The following is a 21,597-nucleotide window of genomic DNA, read 5'->3' on the forward strand; positions in this document are numbered from 1 at the left end:
TACTACCATTGAGCAAGGTACCACATATATTGTATCTGTGCATTTTGTTTTTCTTGCCTAAATTTAGAACCTTACTTTTTTCACCATTGAATTTCATTTTGTTAGATAGCGCCCAATGTTCAAATCTGTCAAGATCCTTCGGTATCTTGAGCCTATCTTCTGGAGTGTTGGCTATTCCTGCCAGCTTGGTGTCATCTGCAAATTTGATGAGTTCCCCATCTATCCCCTCGTCCAAGTCATTGATGAAGATATTGAAGAAAATTTTTGAAACCAATAAAATGCTGCATATGAGGTGATATTTGGAACCCAACCATTTTTAGCTACATTTGATAAAACCTGATCCATGCATGAGCAGACTGGGTAAAAATTGCTTGTTCTTCTATACTATTTTGCACTTTAATGAAGTCCAAAAAAATGATCATAAAGAAGTGCCTACATTTTGCTATTGTGCTTAAAGGATAAATGAAATGTGACTCTTTTCTACATTTATTTTTAGTTAATCAGAATAAACATCACAATTTCCTGGAATTGAGGGAAATGATTTATGAACATAAATGGGCCCCAAGTGGCAATCACCAATCTAGCCTGTTCTTCATTGCTTTGGCTGGGATAAAAACATTGGTTCTTGATCTAGGATAGAAAGTTTATGGGAGAATTCCCACTCCCACTTGGAATGTGGCTATCATATAAACTCAAGGGCAGACTGATTTGTCTGCTTGAAAGAGAGAGGGTTCTTCCCAGTACACTAAAGATACATAGGAGGAAAATCAGAATGTAACAACATTTGAATTACCTTTAAATAGTTCCATATATAAGCATAGTTGCTTTTTCCCATTTTTTTTTCTTAATAAATCTAATCCAAGGTGAGGGGATTTTACATTCATTGTTCATTGCAAGGTTGATTAGCACTTCAGAGATTGGACAGTACAAATAACCCTTGAGTTACCACCATCTTTCATTGCAAGAAGGAATGTGCTATTCAGAGAATGGCGTGAGCAGTCTCAGGAAGAAGCTGCCTTGCATAGGGTCAGGCCTTGTCAGCAGCAGGATGAAAGCAGCTAAGCCCAGCAGTGCGTGCAAAGTGCGGGGGGGGGGGGTGTTGCACTGTGGCGCTAGAGTGATTGGTCATGAGACAGGCCTTTAGCGGTACTTCTTGGCAACAGTGGCAGCAGCACTGGAGTTGGAGTTGAGACCCAGAGTTGGGGATGGGAACAGCCCCAGTGCTGCTGCTTCAACTGAAGAGGAACTCTGTGCAGAGCTACCAAAAGGGCAGAGATGGGGGGAAAGGGAGATAAGGGGGGGGCGGTCAAGTGGAAGCAGCCTGTTATTAAGGCTCGAGGTTGGCAGCAACGAAGCTAGGAATGGCTTGGATCAGGTGAACCCTCACCTAAGACCAGTGGCATTCAGTTAACAATGGCAACAGAGAGTACTGGGATTGCCATCACTAAACTAAGCAATATGATCACGTGATGTTTTGCCTAATGGCCACATTGCTTACTGACAGAAAATCCAGCCGTAATTATTGCTGAATCTCAAAGACTAGCTGTAAGGCAATGTCAGAAGTTTTTAACCACAGCCAATTAGTTGGCAGATCAGCAGTAATCTCAAGATCGAAAATTGGTTCCCCATCCTGTTCGCTGACATATAATTTAGAAATATGGTATTTCCATAAAGCTGTGAAGATGGGACAATCATGACGTATCTAATGTCATGAATAGAAAGTCTGGTGATCATTCTCCAGAACAAGGCAAAATAATATCTAGAGCAGAAATGACTTAATCCCAAATGCATTGGTTGCCTTCTTTCTGATTATTAAAAGCTTTGTAAGATTTCTGTTGTTACAGCAACTCAGAAACCATGATGGACATTAGTTCAGTTCCATTTGACATTTCTGAAAGGCCTTTTAAAAAAACTCCCCCCTTTTCTTTTTAATTCCTAAAAACCATAGTCAAACCATTGGTTATGTCTCCACACAACCTTCTGTCAGTTTTTTGATTTGGAAATCACCAACAGAGGACATAGGTTGAGGAGAGCCATTTAAAATGAATATATTTCTGTGTGAAATATCAACTTTTTCTTGCCTTTTGATTTTTAGATTGTATTGCAAATGCCTTACAAAGGAAAACAAACTTTAGGGAAGAATGTCCCAAGTTTGGGGAAAAGGAGAATAAAAAAGATACATCTCATGGGGCTGGAAATGGACAACTTTGTAGAATGCAATTTACTTTTTCCTGCAGTTAGACTTTTCACACTATTTCCAAATAAAAATAGTTCCTCCTTCCAATTGTTTATGTAATTCATAAACACGTTGTTTGCACCAAATAGTATTCATTGATTAAATTCTCCTTATTGCACCAAATAGTGTTCTTCGATTAAATTGTTCTTGCATAAGTTTATCTGTTGTAATGTGTGTAAACATAATGTCAGTTGAATTACTTAGTAAGAGCAATAGTTCAAGTTTATACTTGACAAGAGGGCTTTAATCACAGTCTGATTGCTGTGGTCACTCCATGTTTCTTCAATTGCAGGGGTTAGTTAAATGACGCCATTTAATGGAGGCTACTGACCAACAGACTTTTTTTCTTAAATGACCGTAATTTGAGAAATGCATATGCTTGTGTGATAGCTCACAATGTTTTGGCTAGTTGAAATATTTTGTTTTAAAATTGATTTAATATACATATTGCTCCTAGGCCAAATTGTGATGTGTTACTTCAGCCTGAAAAGATTGTTGGTGTTATCTTTTGATGTCTCTTTAGAGTCATTCCCTTTAATTTCTGTGCATCTGGGTAACTTTAGCTATAAGATTTCTGTGCATCTGGGTAACTTTAGCTATAAGATTTTAGCTTTAGCCTGAATGTGACTGTGATTTTTTTTTTTGTTTGTTTGTTTAATTTGTTCGCCAAATTTCAATTCTGTGTGAGAACAGAAAACAGTAAATGGCTATAGACACAGACAGATCTGATGTATACTCCTCGTTATTCCATCTTTAAGTCTTTCTGAATGGAATGAAGTATGTCATATTTATCGGGGAAGGGAAATGAATTGTTGCTGCTTCACATTGCTATGTGTTTTCCTACATGTCCTATATATGGTAAAAAGTAATAACACATTTTTTTAATAAGTGCACTTGATAAGAAGCCTAGGATATGTGTAAGTATGAAGCATATAATTAGATTTTGGTTCCTTCCTGTGGTATCAGAGAACATCAAGTGTCTCGAGATCACTGAATCTTATAGAAGTCTCTGATGACATGAGAAATTGTTCTGCACACATTCCTGTGATATGAGTGCGATAAACAAGAATGCAACTGTTGGAAAGATGTATTACTTGTTTCCTCTGCACCACTAACATGTTCTAACATTACAGGACGATGGTTTGTTTAGGGGTGTCCAAGAACTTAATACATTTTACATTGAGTTGCTTGACCACTATACTTTCAGCCATTAAGTCTGTAATATAATGTAAACAGGACAGGACAGCAGATACTTAAACTAAAAATGTATCTTTTCTGAAGTTTGGTTTTTCATGCATAAATGTAGTGACCTAATGTATACTAAAAGGGCTTCGGAATTAATTTTATTGAAAGAAAACTCAGAATTTACAATGATTCAGTATGCATTGTGTTGATTTCTGAAAAATCTGTGCACTGATAACAGGGTATTTAGATAGGCTTGTTTTTTTTTAAAAAAAAATATAACCTGCCTGTTAATGAATAGATTGGATTTCCTCCTTGTGGTTTTGGGAAGAAGGATTTTTCATGCTTATATTCAGACAGAGTAGCTAATGATGTTTTTTGATGCTTTCATTATACGTCTACATAATAATTCTTGGATATACGCACAAATAGGAATGTTTTCCAGGTAATGAAAAGTTTATACAGATTTGCTGAGGTTGTACTAAGAATGTTCTTTTTAAAATAAATAAATAAATAACACTTGCAGAGAGGCACGTGAATTTATTTATTAGAATATGCACTCTTTGTAGACAAGGGAGTTCATTCAAGGATGGTTTCAGTAGAATTCAGTAGAATTCTCAGGTTTCACAATATTCCAGCTTCTGGACAAAATATTAACCTGAATAATGCAGTGCATGAAAAATGATTTAATGATTGGTGAGTTAAAATATTATGGGTTAATGGAGATAATGTCAAAATAAGTTTGTTTGATGAACAAAAAATGCAGTTTTATTTGTATACAAAATTAAAAATGCCTATCTTTTTGGACACTTGTTTTAGAAAACATTGAAACAGGAAGCATGTTAGTGTATTTTAGGAAATGGGAAAACCATTGATAAACCTGTATTTCATTAATTACATTAAGAGAAATGGCCTAAAAAATCTTTTCGGTGAAGTCCAAATTGTAATATCACAAAATCTATAAATTTGATTTTGTTCTATGTCTATGTGAATTACCTGGGGATGTATTTATATGTAGAGAAGACCTCCAAGGTCTCTTCCAACGTTGCCATTCTATGTTCCTGTTAGATAGAATAGAATAGATTTTTTATTGGCCAAGTGTGATTGGACACACAAGGAATTTGTCTTGGTGCATATCTCTCAGTGTACATAAAATAAAAGAGCCTCGGTGGTGCAGTGGACTAAAGTGCTGTTAAGTGCTAGTACTTAGCTGCCAGCTGCCTGCAATTAGTGCAAGTTCAAATCTCACCAGGCTCAAGGTTGACTCAGCCTTCCATCCTTTCGAGGTAGGTAAATTGAGGACCCGGGTTGTGGGGGCAATAAGCTAACTTTGTATAGAACAACACCGCTTGGGGGCCCCCGAAAGCCCTAATAAGCAGGTATATACAAAAAAGTATGCAGGCAATTGCTATAATGCATTGTAAGCTGCCCTGAGTCTACGGAGAAGGGCAGCATATAAATTGGACAAACAAACAAACAAACAAACAAACAAACAAACAAACAAATAAATAAATAAATAAATAATAAATAGTTCATCAATATATCAGAGAAGGAGGAACAACAAAAGGAAGGCCACCGTCTTGTGTCCCAGAACAAATGATCACGATTAAAATTCCAAGGTTTTTTAATAAAACCATGAGATGGAAACTATTTTAGACTGGTGTTAGTTTTGCTGTTGCATCACTAGGACAGTTAATGGAAGATTTTTTTTAAAGAAGGTATAGATGATTTTTCTAGTATTGATTCAAAGCTAGTAGGAGCCATGGTGGCACAGTGATTAGAATGCAGTATTGCAGGCTAACACTGTTAACTCTCAGGAGTTCGATTCTGACCAACTCAAGGTTGACTCAGTTCCATGGAGAAAGCTTTTTCCATGGACCGGAGGGGGCGTGGGTTTGCATGCTACCTGCATCCCATAGATGGGGCTTCGCTTGTTTGCGTGGCCCAATTGTTGGCATGCCACAGACTGCTGCCGGTCCACGGTCTGGAGGTTGGGAACCCCTGCTGTAAAGCACTATGAATCAGTATGTAGGTCTAAATACCATTGCTACTGCTTCCTTATGCCTGTTGAGAAAAATTATCTTATAAAATTCCTGGTGGAGGGGAGGGAAGCTTCTGCTTCTTCTAACTCAGTAGCTAGGGCTTTTTCATCCCCCTTTAGAGAACTCTGCACTGATGTCATTTGCTTTAGGAAAGCAAATGCCTTTTCCTCAAGAGTTAAGCTTTAGTAATCTCTGCTTCTGCAGCCAAGCCATGGTGCTGAGGAGAAATATTATGAGCTATATCTGTGTGTGGCATTGACTGCTGGTGGAAATCGGCATTGGAAGGAAAATTGGAGGGTATCCTTCACAGACTCTAAGTAATAAACAGTTGAGTAGAGGTGATAACTCTATCTACCCACAAAGTCTCATGTCTCCTATTGTGGCTGGCAATTCAGGAGACACACCATATTTTGTCCAAATTTAATTCCACTTGTGGTTGGTGGAAAAGGCAAAATGTTGCCAAAGGCTCCATGCTTTTGGGTTCACAGAGAATTCATGCAAAGCTCAGTTATTCTTATTGGCAGAAAAGGCCAGAGCCAGGGAAAGCATGCAAATGTTCTGGTGTGGTGGGTGAAGTCAGCAGAAGAAAGATTGAATTTTTTTTAAAAAACTGGTTGAATTAGACGTAGAGCTGTGAAAATAAAAATCCCAAGAGGAAAAAAACTCCCACATGTTTAATTCCAGCAAGATGGAATGACTCTGGATTTGGAAGATAACTGACGTCCCTGAATGGAATCATAAACCCCTGTGCAGAAGAATGCTACATAATCTGAGAGTCCCTCAAGCCAGCTGCTGACTGAGGAGAAGCTGACAGTTGTGTTCAGGAGGGCCAATGTGCAACTCCATTTTGTGTACCAGTGTACCATCAAATTCTGGCTTGGAAAGCACTTCTTACAGTCACACATACCCTAATCATCTTTTGGTCAGATTGTTGTCACTGTATATAGTAGTATATATTATTAAAACATTGGTGTCCATTTGATACTTCGTAACATTCAATTGGGTGAAACACTGCATCGTAGAGCAAAACTTTGTCAACAAAGGTACCTCCAATGGGCTAAGGCTGGTGCTCATTACTTCGGAAGGAATGAAATTTGGGGACATTTATGCCTTTTCAGCACTGATGTGCTACTGTTACTGTTCAGCGTTGCTGTCAAAATGAGCCACAGTTATGTCATCATCATTGTCATTGTTCCCTGACAGCTTCCCACAAGTCAATGGAGAAGCCGGATAGGGAAGCCTCTTATTACCTTTCCACTAGCAAATCTCACCCAAATGCAGTCTCTGCAAGTCCTTCTCTTCTCATACACAACAGCAGCCAGATACCTGCCTACTTGGAGGGGAAAGAAGAGGGAGGGAGGGAGGAAGGAAGTAGTTTTTGACACTCTGCCAGCTTCCTATAATGAAACTTACTGGGGAAAGTTAACAGGGAGACAGAAGACACTTCTGCTCCCAAAATTTGGCTGGCTGTGATCATTATTTAGGTAAGGAAATATCTCTGAAATGATGATCTAATATGGGTCATGGATTGTCTAGTACACTGTATATGGGGCTGCACTTGAATTCATTTAGAAGATGCATCTGGTCCAGAAGGCACTACCTGAGCATTAATAGGACTACTATTTTGCCAACTCCACTTCTAACCAGTTAGCCTCTTAATACAATTCAACATGTTTTTGTCCTTTTTAAAGCCTCATCTTTCTCAGGACCAGAGTGTTGCTGAGAACATCTACTTCCTGAGGCATCCGCCTATGCAATAAAATCTGGAAGGGAAGATTTCCTCTGGGCCCCGAACCTCAGGAACCCCATACCTAGGGCTTTATTTGCAACAGACCTTTAAACTCTGGAATCTTGTCACTCTCCTAACCCTCTTTCATAAGCAAATGTTAACCCAGTGAACATTTTTCAAGTTGGGCATGCTGTCAAAATGTCCCAAACAAAATTAGAATTCCACCCTAAGGGAACTCAGATCTTCCTTAATTGGTTCAAAGGTTATAAAATTGAGTCATTTTGCTTCATTTGTCTATTTAGTTTTGATTACAATATCATATATTGATAGTGAATGCTGTTTTTTTAATCTCTGTAGAATAACAATGATTGTGTGCCTAGCACGTTGCTCTCAGTCCATATCCAATTCAAGTACGAAACATACTGGGTGGGTGGCCCAAGGTTGCTGTTTTTCAATCTAATCTTATTTATTTCACTGAGTTATTGTGAAGATAAATGGAGCTGGGAGTTCCAGACATTTCTGCTAGATGCTAGAACATTCACATGATTCCTGTGTGGCTTGGAAATGTAGAGATGGTACAGCAACCTTTTTGGGACTGAGGGAGCACAGTGACTTTTGTCATTATTAAACTTTGGAGATCACGGCAAGTTTTAAAATGTTGGTACCACTTTCTCCAATAAGTAGACATACTATGGATATTCCCATTTGGGGAATTCCATTTCTGACAGTTCCTCTTTCAAACCACAATCCTGATTGGACATACTTATTCCTTAAACTTTTCTCATCCCCATCCTCCCAATACATTTTGGAGAGTACTGCGTTAACAGAAAGTGTCAATCCATCATGGATGGAATGATACTGCTGTGAAATGAAAAACCAAAGAGTAAACAAGTTTAGTGAATATTATTAGAGTTTATTGCTTAAATATATTTGGCTCCACTAACGAAATAACTCATTGAAATAAACAGGGGCGACATCTTTTTTTTTTCTTTTTAGTGTTACATTATATTCTTATAAAAGGTGCAGATAAAAAGGATGCTACAAGGTTTGTACATTTAATTCAGGTACAGAATTAAGTTGACCAGCAAATGAGGAGACACCACAGCATTAGAAGAGTGTGACTTGATATCCACACAAAGAATAAGAAGCCCTTTACTGGTTGTGGATGGGGACACTCCAGAGACAGATGTTTAAGATTGCTTAAGGCAGATTTAGTTAACATATAAAAGGCTGGGATTCTTCCACTTATTTCTGTGCTCATAGAGGAGAGGAGAATGGTACCTTCTAACCACTTTGGAATATGAACTATCAGGTAAGCCAAAATCACTCACTAGGGAGAAGAATCCATCTCAAGGCTTTGATCTCGTCTTACCTTCTTGCCTAGAACGTGGCTGAGAGGACGGAGACAAAAATTGCATATTTTGAAGATGTTTCTAGAAAAGGTAGGAAAATGATAGGGGAAGGGGGTTGCTGTCTTGCTCATTCCTCCCCAATTTGGCTCTGAGGTTAAACATCACTCAGGCTCTGGCCAGTTGCATGTGTCATTTATGTGCGACTGACATTACCTCACACTTTGGATTTGATTGGCAAATCCATTTGATCGCTTTGGGTCTCATACACCAGGGGTCCCCGACCCCCAGGCCCGCAACCCATTATCGGGCCTTGAGCCATTAGGAATTGAGCTGTGGAAGTGGGGGGCAAGCAGTAGTGTCCGCCGCTTATGCAAATGGAGCTGCATGTGCATGCATGCACACTCACTACTCATGCGGAATCTCCCCTTCCCCCCCCCCACTCCGGTCCGCAACATCAGAAAGGAGGACAACTCTTGTCATATAGTATGGAAGATAAGCCATTCTGAGCAAAGAGCTTTTCCTTTCTGAAGATGCAGAGCCCATTTGTGGTATTAGAATAAAAGTGAACACGCCCAGCCCTTGTCTGCTCTGTCCACGGAGTACCAAGACATCACTCAGTTTGCTCATAATGCCCTGGTGCAGTCTCAATAGTCATGGCTGCAACATGGTGTACAGACACACAAACACACACACACACATACATACACACACACACACACACAAGCAAATTAAAACATGGCCAAATAAATAGAAATGTAGCATTTACAGGTTTCCCTTAAAAATATTCCTAATATTTTTAATTAAAACTTTAAAAAATATTAAACAAGACTGCATACATCATGTACATAACAGAACTGTACAAATGCTCTCCTCTGAGTTTCAACCTGGAAAGCAAAAGCAAAGCTACCAAATAGAGCAGTAGTCTAGCATCCCCCATGATGAAATCCTTCCACCCTTTTCTCTCTCTACTGCGAACACAACACTAGTGACCGTATTTCCAAAGAACATGGAAATTTCTTACAAATGAGAAGTACCTCTTTAAGTCACATTTGCTACAGCATTTTGGGGTGAGGGCGACTTAAACTGCTTTATTATTCCTTAAAGAACTTGGAATGCTTTGCATGAACTGGTATGTTGCACATAAAGAAAATGCTGCATTGGATTGAAATAGACGAACAGGGTTGGATCTAACAAACAGTAGGTTTACTAGCCAGAACTGGTAAATTACTTTTAATCACTGCTCTTCAGCAATGGATCCAAAAGAGCCGCTTCTGTTAGAAGTGCATTTCCAGTAATTATTTCCCTATATTGCAGGTATTTTACATGGTTTGTATTTTGACAAACTCTAACTCCCTTTCTTATGTGTTAAACATTTAACTCTTTTGACTGCAGTACAGGTAGTCCTTGATTTACGACAATTGAGCCCCAAATTTCTGTTGTTAAGTGAGTTTTGCCCTATTTTATGACCCTTCTTGCCACAATCGTTAAAGTGAATCACGGCAGTTGGTAAGTTAATAACCCAGTTATTAAAGGAATCTGGCTTCTCTATTGACTTTGCTTGTCCGAAGGTTGCAAAAGGGCATCACATAGTCTTAAGACACAGCAACGGTCATAAATATGAACCCGTTGCCAAGCTTCTGAATTTTGATCACATGACGGTGGGGATGCTGCAAAGGTCGTAACTGTGAAAATGGTCACAACTCACATTTTTCAGTGCCGTTGCAACTTTGAACGGTCACTAAACAAACTGTTGGAAGTCAAGGACTACCTATAGATACACCTGGATGACACAAATAGTCAAGAGACTGTGGAAGAAAAAGGACCAACCTATCACAAAACCTCAGAAAGAAAATTAGGCTTTGAGTCTATAAATGCATCACTGTGTGAAAATTGTCTAATTTATATGACACAGTCCCAAAGGTGCTTTTCCAAAGGAATTGCTAGGAATACAAACCCTTCCATTCCCCGCCCTTCAATCAGAACTGAGGAAGCTTCTTAGATGAGAAGCAAAACATCTTCAAGGAAAGAACAAAGGAAGTCTAGCTGCCTTTTGAAAAGCACCTTTGGGATAACCATTAACTGGATAACTGAGAATCTCCATAGACATTTACATGAAACAGGATCTCCCCAAAAGGCTTAATCTTATTTTTGGGCTGCCCCAATTAAGTCAGGCAACATAATGGTTAAAAAGTTACTCTTTGTTTCTTTCCCCTGGTCTGTGGCAACCCACAGCTTGGCCTCTTAACCACAAAGTTATTGCTGTCATATCTTATGGTCAGATAAACTGCTACGAGATACTATTGCTTGAGAACTTCGCAAGATGTGGAAAAGCAAAAAAAACCCCCCAAAACCCACTTTTATTGAGGATACCACGAGAGTTATCTCATTTGTTCTGGATGTTTTGATGTAAGAGTTGTTCCCTCTCAGCCCTATGTGAATATTTTTTTTTCCAGCCTGAACATTCTCAGGTTCCCTTCTTGAGAGAGAATAAACTGAACATAACATGTTACAGCTGTTATCTACATCAATACAGGAGCCAAAGTTCAGTCCTCTCTGATTTCTGGGGGGGGACAGAAAACTGGATGGAGAAATGGATTTCTCTGCTTCAAGTTGCATGCACAAATTTCAAGGCATGCATGCATCAGTGCATTTCGAGTGGACTGCTATAGACCCCACTTGCAAACTTTGCAACACAAATAATGTAGCACTTCTGGGGATGTTTTTTTTTTTTTTAATGAATTACCGAATATCAAGAAATAAAGAAAAGCAGAGAGTGTGGCTGAAGAACGTCCAACCACCTATGGTTAAAAAAAGGTGGGGGGATTTAACTGGATTCTGTTCTTTTGTTGCTATTTTGATTTTATTTATTTAATTTCAATAATCCATGCTGGTTCTAAGCCTTAAGCACCTTCGAAACAACACCTTTATGTCAGTGGTGGGTTGCTACCGGTTCGGGAGAACCGGAAGCAGCGGTAGGAGGCTCCGCCCACCCGCCTGCTTCTGCACATGTGCAGAAGCTTCTGTACATGTGCAAAAGTGTTGCATGCGTGCAGAAGTGTTGCATGCGCGAGCACACACGAGCAAACCGGTAGCAAACTAAATTGAAACCCAATACTGCTTTATGTGATTTGCAAATGTCAGCAATAGCTTCATTTGGCCAAAGAAAATCTATGGGCATTTGGCCAACAGTCGAGCCAATAATCTTCACAACAGAGAGATGCTGCGCTTTTGGCCAGGGGTGAGGGTGGTAAATAAATTCTGATGTCACCTCTGAGAAAACCTGGTTTGAACTGGGATTTTTTGAAAACTTCTATTTTGGATCATAGAATTCAGCTCCAACTTTTTTTTTTTTTTTAAATCTATGACAATCTGAAATAGAGGTCATGGGAAGTTGCTACTAAATTCCATCAACTGTTCATGGGAGTTGACATTTCCCAAGTGAAGGAATGACTCAAAATACAGCGAGCCCTGATTACAAACAAAATGAATCTTATTGTATGTGTAATTATATTTAACATTATTTTTAGATATTCCCCACAAAACCAATTGCTAAACCAGACTGCTAGGTATTGCTCTGGAAAAAAAAAAACTTACTACAAGGAACAGAATTGAAACCACTGAGACCTACAAATCTCTGATCCAGGTTGCTGTAGATTTTACAGGAATAGGTGAAGAGATACTCCAGTACTTCCTCTTGTGGAACCAAGTCAGAAATACTGGCAATAATAATATTTAAAAAAAACGAGGCATTATATAGCAAAGCTAGGAGCAAAAATAAAATGTCTGATTTTCTCCAACTATCATATGAACTTCCTTGACTGCCCTATTCCTAGGGGGGAAAACACATTGTTTATTTGAACACGGAATCTCCCTCTTCCTGCTCTAAGTACCTCATTGATAATTGGCAACCTCTTCAGGTTTTTGCAGGGGCCACTGATGTTGATGGTCACTCTAGCTGAAAGGAAGGAGATTTCTAATGTTATTCTGATGCAATATTCTTAAGTATCTTTCAGACATCAGGGTTACCTGCCGATCATCTAAATTAAGAGATGTCTGTATCAGGAATGGTCACTTGAGAACATCATGCTCATTGAAACCTATAGTTAGACCTACCTTCTCTTTTATCCTGGTTCCTTACTACAGTAACAATGTTATTTACTTACCTTACTGCAGTAACAATTAGATGGCTCAGATTATATTTTATGGGGAAGGAAAGGAGTATACTCACAGATGAAGAACTGCATCTTATTTGTGGTATATAATCTCTGTAAGGAATTTGGGAATACTGAGCGATGTAACTCAAAGTTGATTATTTTGAGTAAGGTGTAATCTTGAGATTTGGTGCAAGGAAAATGGGCTTGTCTTGCACTATGCCATTTTAGTCTTTCTTGGACGAGACAAGACAAGAGACATAGTGTAATACTACATTTCTACTAAAGGGTACAGCCATAAGCTCAATATAGTGTTCACATTTTTCTTTAAAATATCTTATTGTTCATCCTGAAGAATCCCAAAAGTACAACCCTGCTAATCTTCAAGAATATTTAGGGTGGAATCATTCAGTTCCGAAAGAGGAAGAGAGAGGTCATCCCAAAGGTCCTTTTTCAAGAGGCAACTGGACTTTCTGGTTTTTCTTTGAAGACGTTTTGCTTCACATCCAAGAAACTTCTTCAGTTTCTTGGATGAGAATGAGAAGTGAAACATCTTCAAAGAAAAACCAGAATGTCCAGATGCCTTTTGAAAAAGCACCTTTGGGACAACCATGACCTGGATGACTGAAAATCTTCATAGACAGAGAGGTCAGTTTTCATGTGATGAAGGATCATCTTATAACTCAGTGTTTCTTAAACTTTTTTTCTGTAAGGACCCCTTCCCACTTTTTAAAATTACAGAGGACTCCAAATGAACTTTCCTTTGTATGGATTATATTCATCAACATTTACTATACTAAAAATTTGCATTCATTGCCACTTCTCACAATTTGATGGGATTTTAATATTAAGAATTTTGATTTTGTGGACTTCTGAGAGGATGGCCACAACCACACTTTTAAGAAATACTGCTCTAAATAATATTTTATAAAAGAGGCAGCCCTATGACAGATTTGTTTTTTTTATATAAAGGCAAATTATCTTCCCATTTATGTAATGAAAACATCCTGTATTCTGGAATGCTATGAACAGGAAAATTTGGAACCAGAGTACTGAAAACGAGGCCATACAAAAATAAGACAATTATTTTTGAAGGTTTGAGCAATTCTATTTAGGGTTCCCAACATTCAACTCAACGTTGGTAGAGGAATCTTGCAATATGGCTTATTAATCTGTGCTTGAGGGAGAGAGAATTTTCCACTTTACAGAAATAAACTTAAATCTACACAATTTTTTCATACCAACAAAAGCAAGTAATCAACATGACAATTGGAGTGTCTTTTATCATCCCTGGAATCCTATGGATTTTGGCCTTGCAGAAAAACTTCTTCAAACATCATCTTAAACTTTGCCTCCATGTTGCACCATCTTTTTTTTTTCCTGAGATCCAGTTGAGAATTGATGAATAACTGCTCAATTCATAAGATTAAAAAAAAACACTCTATACTGCATAGTTCTATTAATGTACAACCATGTAAGAACAATGAAACAGGGAAGTATTATTTGGCTCTCCCTACATATGCATGTCTCTGTTTTGGCTGTTCTGCAGACAATTTCTGATTACATGATAAACTGCTTGTTTATTGTCACTGCAAGAGTTGTTTATAATCCCTTCTGGGTCCGCCATATATCTTAATTCTTCCTTTGTCACTTCCATTATGATGGGAAAAAATCCTTGAATATTCCAGTCACCTTACAATTACATAATACTGTGAAAATGTTGGAAGGGTTGCATTTGCTGAAAAGGCCAGTCTGTTAGAATGAAAAAAATGTCCATCCCAGTTGAGTCACGGCTTCCAATAAACGACTGGATTCTCTTTTTCAACTATTAGGCAAACCATTTGTGTATTTCTTTTTTCTAGTTTCTACATCTTATTAGTTCAAATAATTTGTGTTACTGTGCTATCAAAATAATGCAGTTTTACAAATGGAAATACTGCTATGCCCCAAACCATTTCCTACCACATTGCTTAGCAATGATAACTGATCAGGTTCAGGTTAATGATGATCACTCTTAGAGTATGGTTCCTCCTATTTTCTCACAACTTGGTATAAAGACTTCCAAATAATTACTTCCAAATACTCAAGTGATTAGTGGGAGGAAAAAGTGAGTTTCCCAAACATTTTATGCATCTCAGAAACAGAACATCTCTAGCTACTTCCTCTGACGCAACATCACTTGCTTGTCATGCACCAGTAAATGCCAGTCCTTGGGACCATTGTCATGTTTCTCAAAGTCAATGGCCTTTTGGAAATCCAGTGGAGGAAGAGAACCACAATACTATAATACCACTAATTCACTCTTGAAGGCAGGCCAAACCATGAATGGCAGGAAAATTCAGAACCATCCTGAGACTGTCTTGCATTTTCTCAGCATTGGAGATTAAAAAAAAAAAAAGTGTAAACTTTGGCACATGATCCTCCCCTACCCACCACCCCAAGTGACTGGTGCAAAAAGCCCCCGAGCTTCCTGTTTCATCAAAAAGAGTCCAAGTGAAGTTGTAGTGGAATCGAGAAGCCATTTGATCAACCAGAAGGAAGGTTTGATGACAAATCCTTTGGGCACTAGAGAGGCACTTTTTCCATCATTCCAGATTATGTAAATATGGAAGAGAGCAAGACAGGAGAATAAGTTCATCCTGGGGGGGGGAAAAAGCCATTGGCACTAGATGCGCTTCCTGCAGAAAGGTTTTAGACATCTTGGTTGCAGCAGTTGTTCATTACGGTTTTGCACTTTGTGTAATCTGCACATCATCCATATTTAATAATTGAGCTTTGTTATTGCTCGTTCCCGACTTGTCTCCAGATTTGGGTTCCCTGAACGCTTACGGTTGCGCTTGAGCTTGGATAAGTCTTTGTCAAAAACTTCACCTGATCTCAGTGCTGACACAAGATCATCAAACTCTCCTCCTCCTTCCTCTGAGATACTACCAGCCTTTGCTTTCTTCTGACGCCGCTCTTTCTCTCTCTGTTCTTTAAGCTGTTAAGACACACACACAGATTTAATATTGTGGCTGGCTGTAAAATGCGCTAATAAAGACCATGAACAAAACTAATCAGAAATAATTTAGAAAGGCATTCATAAGTAGTTGTTTGCTGCAACCTCATCCCAGATTCGGCTATTCATTGGGATAATTCCAAACTTCAACAATACTGGGAGTCTTTGACTTACAACCACAACTGAGCCCCAAATTTCTATTGTTAAGTGAGTTTTGCTGCATTTCATGACCTTTCTTGCCACAGTTGTTAAATGAATCACTGCAGTTGTTAAGTTAGTGACATGGTTGTTAAGTGAATCTGGTTTCCCCATAGTGTTTGCTTCTCAGAAGGTCGCAAAAGGTGATCACATGACCCCAGGACACTGCAACAGTCATAAATATGAACCATTTGCCAAGCATCCAAATTTTAATCATGTGACCATACGGATGCTACAACAGTAATGAGTGGGGGGAAATGGTCATAAATCACTATTTTCACTGCTGTTATAATTTTGAACAATCACTAAATGAATGGTTGTAAATCAAGGACTATCTGTAGAAGAAGCTAAATATAATTTTTTGGGATCAGTCTCAAAAATTACCTAGTCCAGCATCCTGTTTGTAACAGTAGCTAGCCAAATACATCTAAAAATGATAGCTATCTTATGTTATTTGTTTCCTTGATTTGTATTTTATGGAGTTTGCCTTTTTTTCCTTTCCTTTGCTGTTTTTAACATTCTGCTATTTATTTATGTAAAGCATTTTTAACCTGTTCTTCCACTGAAAAAACTCCCAGAGTGACTTACAAAGGTCAGGAATAAGACAGACTGGCTCCCTGGGGTTTATAGTCCTAAACTGAACTTTTAACTGCTTTTTCTCTGTTTGTTAGCCACCCTGTGGGTTTTGCAAATAAGCGTAAATAACATCAGATTCTTAACATTACATTAGAACATGGGGCATCTGTAAATGATGGGCCTGGAATGAAAATATGCAAAAAAAAAAGGGGGGGGGTACTGAAAAAAGACCTTGGATAAAAGTGACTTAGCTTGCAAACCACATCTGTATCAACAATTGCTTCATTAAAGCCAGCAAGACAACTCTAGATTGAACATAAAACAATTTGTGAAATATTCTGGAAACTACTTCTAAGATCCTGTGAGGTGAAGTGATTAGGCTGCCAAACTGAGCCCCTTTCATACTGAACTGGACCATTTTTTTTCTAACTTGCCTCATGGGTAAGATGCTGGGGAGACAAAGGAATGGATGAGATAAAAAAGAGAGAGAGAGAAATTAGTGTCTCCTTGAAGAAAGACTAAGGTAAAAATCTAATTAGGATAAAGTCATAAGGATGGCTTTCAGTGAAGGAAAAAGATGCCTCCATTCTTGGCTATTCTCCAGGGGATTCAACATTTAGGAGGAATGAGAGAGAGAATTGTTCCTCCTACTAATATGGGTATAAGAGTGTTATTTTGACTACACTGATTTCAGCAGCTGTAAGATCCCAACTGATTCAAGTGTCATCAATAATACTATGGCAGATCACAATCATCACATCCTGGCCATCTATAATTTCTCCTCTGCCCCTCACCTAAAACATCCACACAGGGGTGGGTTCCACTTACCTTTACTACTGGTTTGCAGTGGGAACGCATACGGAGATCACCCATGATGACGTTGTGGTGGATGGCGGAGCCTCCCGCCGGTTTTACTGCCGATTCTATACAACCGGACTGAACCAGGAGCAACCTACCACTGCATCCCCATCACTTATTCTAGCACAGAACTGGGAACAAACTCCTCTCCTTTCTGAGTAGAAGGCTTTGCTATCTGTTCCCATGTTGACTGGCAAGGAATTCTTTAGCTCCTTCAGCCTTGCAAAACTATTAGGTTATTCTCCGTTTACAAAGAACCCAAGAGAAACAATGACGCAAGCTGTCTTGTGAACTGGCATGTATAAAATTACACTGTTAAAAAAATACATCCTTTATTCACACTGCCTTTAACTTCCCAAGACATTCAGGAAATCGTTTTTTTCTGGGAAAAAAAAGAGAACTTTTAAAAAATTCTAAATTTTGAGTCCTCACCATGATTTCCATGCGTGCCCTGCGCTCCTCTTCTTCTTTCTTCTTCCTCATATTCTCCAGATCTTGCTTAGCTTCTGTAAAGGATTGTAGGAAGGTGTCAAAGATGCCAAAAAATTCATCTGGCTGCATCCTTCCCTCACTCTCTCCAAAATGCTTCAGTGCTTTGGCATACTGTTAAAGGAAGGAAGAAAAACGCCTGGCATTTAGAAGGAAAAGAATACAGCAAATATTTATTGAAAAAAAAATACTATGATCTCTTAACGGAAGTGTTCAATTTCATGGAGAATATATATTTTGTATTTTGTTTCAATCTCAGAGACACATTCAAAATTTAAATACCAGAAATGTTTCGTATCAACAAGGATAAATGAGAAATTTGTTCCATCCAAATTGTTACAGGTATGTTAATTTATTATATCTTCAGTCTTGGAACTGACCAAAACCTGGAATGAACCTTTTCAGCAAACTCTGCTAAATTTTATGATCTACTAGCAACTTAAACATATACCCTAATCCCTAAGTGTCTACACATTGGGTAAAACCCTATACAAAAGCCTGAATTTATAATCTGCATTTCCCCTATGCAGAAAAAAACTGCATAGGAAAATACAAATATTAAGAAAAGTTTCCAGAAAAAAAATTATACTTCACAAAGTTGAATGCTAAGCATAAACAAATGGACAAATTTGCATTCCTCTAGACTGCTTTGGAGCAGCTCCGGGACTTAGCAGAATGCATAAATAATCCAGAACATATTTTATGCACTAGGCAAAAAGTGGAGAGACCATGAAGAATGGGCTTCTATTTGACTGGAAGAAATATTGAAAATCATGAGGATTTAGTAGTTTTGTTAATTTCTGCCAAAATCACACAAAATGATGAAACAATGCAAGAAACAATCACTTATCACACATACTTTCCAATGATTCCTGTTTGTTCTTCTAGTGGGTGAGCAGCTGGACAAACCAGGAACTCTCTGGCAAGGAAAGCCTCAAAACTAATTCCTACTTCATTGTTCCATATAAACAAGAGATCATAGTGGCTTGATAGAAAACTGACAACTGTCATTTCTGACGTAATGCTAAGATATATATATATATATATATATATATATATATATATATATATATATATATATATATATATATATATATATATATATATATATATATATATATATATATATATATATATATATATCTTTTTTCTTTTTTCATAGGCTTTTATGTGCATATTCTTTCTAGCCAGGTTTTACCTATGTAAACTTAGTTGTTCTAGGCTGAAGAACAACTAAGTTTACATAGGTAAAACCTGGCTAGAAAGAATATGCATATATATATATATATATATATATATAATCTTACTGGGAAGGAATGACAGGGAATACTGGCGAACAATAATGCAGACTGGTGAACGTAACTCTTTCTTCTTTCTGGCATGGATAGAATCTACAAAAATACAACTACATCAACAACATCAGTGGAATTAATGAGGAATTTAGCAGCTTGGATAGCACCCCACTCTGGAACTGCTTTTAAATCCCAATGAAGAAGCATGGTTACAGATACAGATACAAACTTTCAAAGCCATTATAGGATCTTTAGAATTCAACCATAGCTCATACCTAAATCTCAAATCCAAAATCTAACCTCCATGCCTCACACCAACAATCATCAACAGCCATGCTGTTTTGTCTCTTTGAGAGGAAGAGCAAACCTATGACAGAATGAAGGCTATCAGAGTCTGGATAGGGAATAACAGGCTTCAGTTTTCAGAATTTATAATATTAAATAGGACTCTTGTTATTATAAATCAATGGTTATTCAAAGAAAACTTAAAAATGAAACCTCGATTAAGGCAGTTTACATGACTACTTACCAAGTGAGTAATTTAGCAGCACTGTTTTTTTTGAAGAAATGCTATTAAATGGGTGATTACTCATGGATAATATATACCTTTAAATCTTTAACAGTTTGAATGTTGACCTCTGCCTGGCACCGAGTCTACATAAATGATGTGTTTAGTGATCTTCCAATGTAAGCTAAGAAAGAAAGCCTATCTTACAAATTCTATTAGATCTTCAATGGCTTTTATGATGAAATCACTCACTGGCAGGTTCTATCAACACTGGGGTTAGGAATACTTTTTCTTTCTACTACAATTCAGTTCTGTAGTTTGAAGGGCCTATTACATTCTTTTTTTGTTAATTCATTTCTGTTAACCCTACCAATCCCAAAATAATTTCCCAGTTGTTCACCTCTGGATACAATAATACAGTCTTTCTGCATCCGTGGTTCTTGGTTGATCTCCATACTGTTCTCTATATCTTTGCCTGATTTTTCACTACAATGATTTCATTTCCCCAGTACCCAATAAAAACCCTTTAGGAATGGCATCAAGCCCTGACCCACAACTGTATAGCCTGGTAATGTGAATGACATACCCCTTTACTCTCTGTAACCTAAAAGAGACAAATGTATTTTTGTTAAAATAAATAATTTTTTCTCCTTCATCTTATGACATAATAGGCCTGCAGATTTCAGTGCCAGCAGTCCTCCTACCACCAAACTTTCCAGTCAATTTGTCTTTTAGCCAAAGCAAATAATTTAGGCAGTTGTTCATTTTGTAAAGTTGTTTCAACAGAGGTAGAAAGAGGAACAGCAGCACTCAATCACTGCTACCCCTGCCAATGAAATTAAGCAGCTGCAGAAATGCCATTGCAAAAGGAAGTTTAGGGGGGAAAAAATGGGGGAAGAGGTCTTCTCAGACCAGAAGGAAAACACAATTATGGAAAATGTGCCAGATGGCAGAACTGTTATTTGAGGTGGTAAAGAAAAAGAATGACAAAATTTTAAAAACCTTTCAGTCGAAAAATGCATTATTTGCAATAATTTGTTTTTTTTTAAGTTCATGCATTCCCATCTTTCTTCTTAAGTATTGTGTGTGTGTATATGTGTTGCAGAGGATTCTCTGATTAACGGTTCTCACAGTTAAATGGTTATTGCAAGCACAATACTTCCCAGAATGTTTGAATTCAGCTGTCTTGGATCATGCATTGGAAAATCCAAAAGGAAGACAATAGTTTCATGTAGCAGTTGTGCACTGATTGGGTTCTTGTGTCAAAGCTATTTTGACACATGCACAGATGAGTAGTCAGTGCTCATTGACAATATCACAATAAAAATGTTTCATACCATAGATGGGCTGAAATTTGTGCATTAAATAAATGAAAATGGATTGCACTGATTGGATTTGTCAATCAATCACACCAAAGCTGTCCAATGATCTGCAATCTTATGGATCTAACCCATGTTGTAATCACGCTGCTTTGGCCATGTACCTTAGCTTTCAATTGAAAAAAAGTGAAGCGATTTATCACATTGGCACTCTTAAAGGGAGCACATGCACAAGCAGGATTAATAGCTGCACAATTTCCAAATGTATCTAGCTGAACATGCTCAGAATGCCTTCTCAGACCTTCATACTCAACCAATGCCTTCTCAGATCTTCATACTCAGCCAAGAGAAGATATTGTGGGGAGAGGAGCCAATATGTAAGAGAATATGATGGTCTGGGTTTTATGTGCAAATAATGTTTGGCTCGTCCAGTTTTCAAAATTCATAGGGGAACTAATCCGTCTTTCATCTACTGATGATTGAAAGCTTTCAGTGTGCCCTAGGAGCAAGACATTTTTCCATCCCTGTTTTAAACAATGCATTTTTAAAAGTATACTACCCTACCATTTAGGCCTTGGCATTTATATTGCCAGATTCGCATACAGAAAGAGTTGTGCTTCCACTGTAACACTTCTTTATTAGCCTACTAACCAATCTTTGTGTTAAG

The 21,597-nt window shown here is 38.0% G+C and overlaps 1 protein-coding gene across 2 annotated transcripts in view; it reads right to left on the minus strand.

Moving 5' to 3' along the window:
• Window positions 1-13,743: 13,743 nt before the first annotated feature.
• The window catches only part of DAAM2 (dishevelled associated activator of morphogenesis 2), a 161,430-nt gene continuing 153,576 nt past the window's right edge, over window positions 13,744-21,597 (minus strand). For both annotated transcript variants that reach the window (XM_070932454.1, XM_070932453.1), the window contains 2 exons: window positions 17,755-17,925; window positions 13,744-15,672 (listed from right to left, as the gene is read on the minus strand). In XM_070932454.1, coding sequence (XP_070788555.1) covers window positions 15,454-15,672; window positions 17,755-17,925 — 390 coding nt within the window. In that variant the 3' untranslated portion in view covers window positions 13,744-15,453. The remainder of the gene's footprint in view (window positions 15,673-17,754; window positions 17,926-21,597) is intronic.

Source organism: Pituophis catenifer, unplaced genomic scaffold (assembly GCF_029215685.1).
Source record: "Pituophis catenifer annectens isolate HBS135680 unplaced genomic scaffold, rPitCat1.0.hap2 SCAF_1, whole genome shotgun sequence".
In the NCBI taxonomy this organism is placed as follows: domain Eukaryota; kingdom Metazoa; phylum Chordata; class Lepidosauria; order Squamata; family Colubridae; genus Pituophis; species Pituophis catenifer.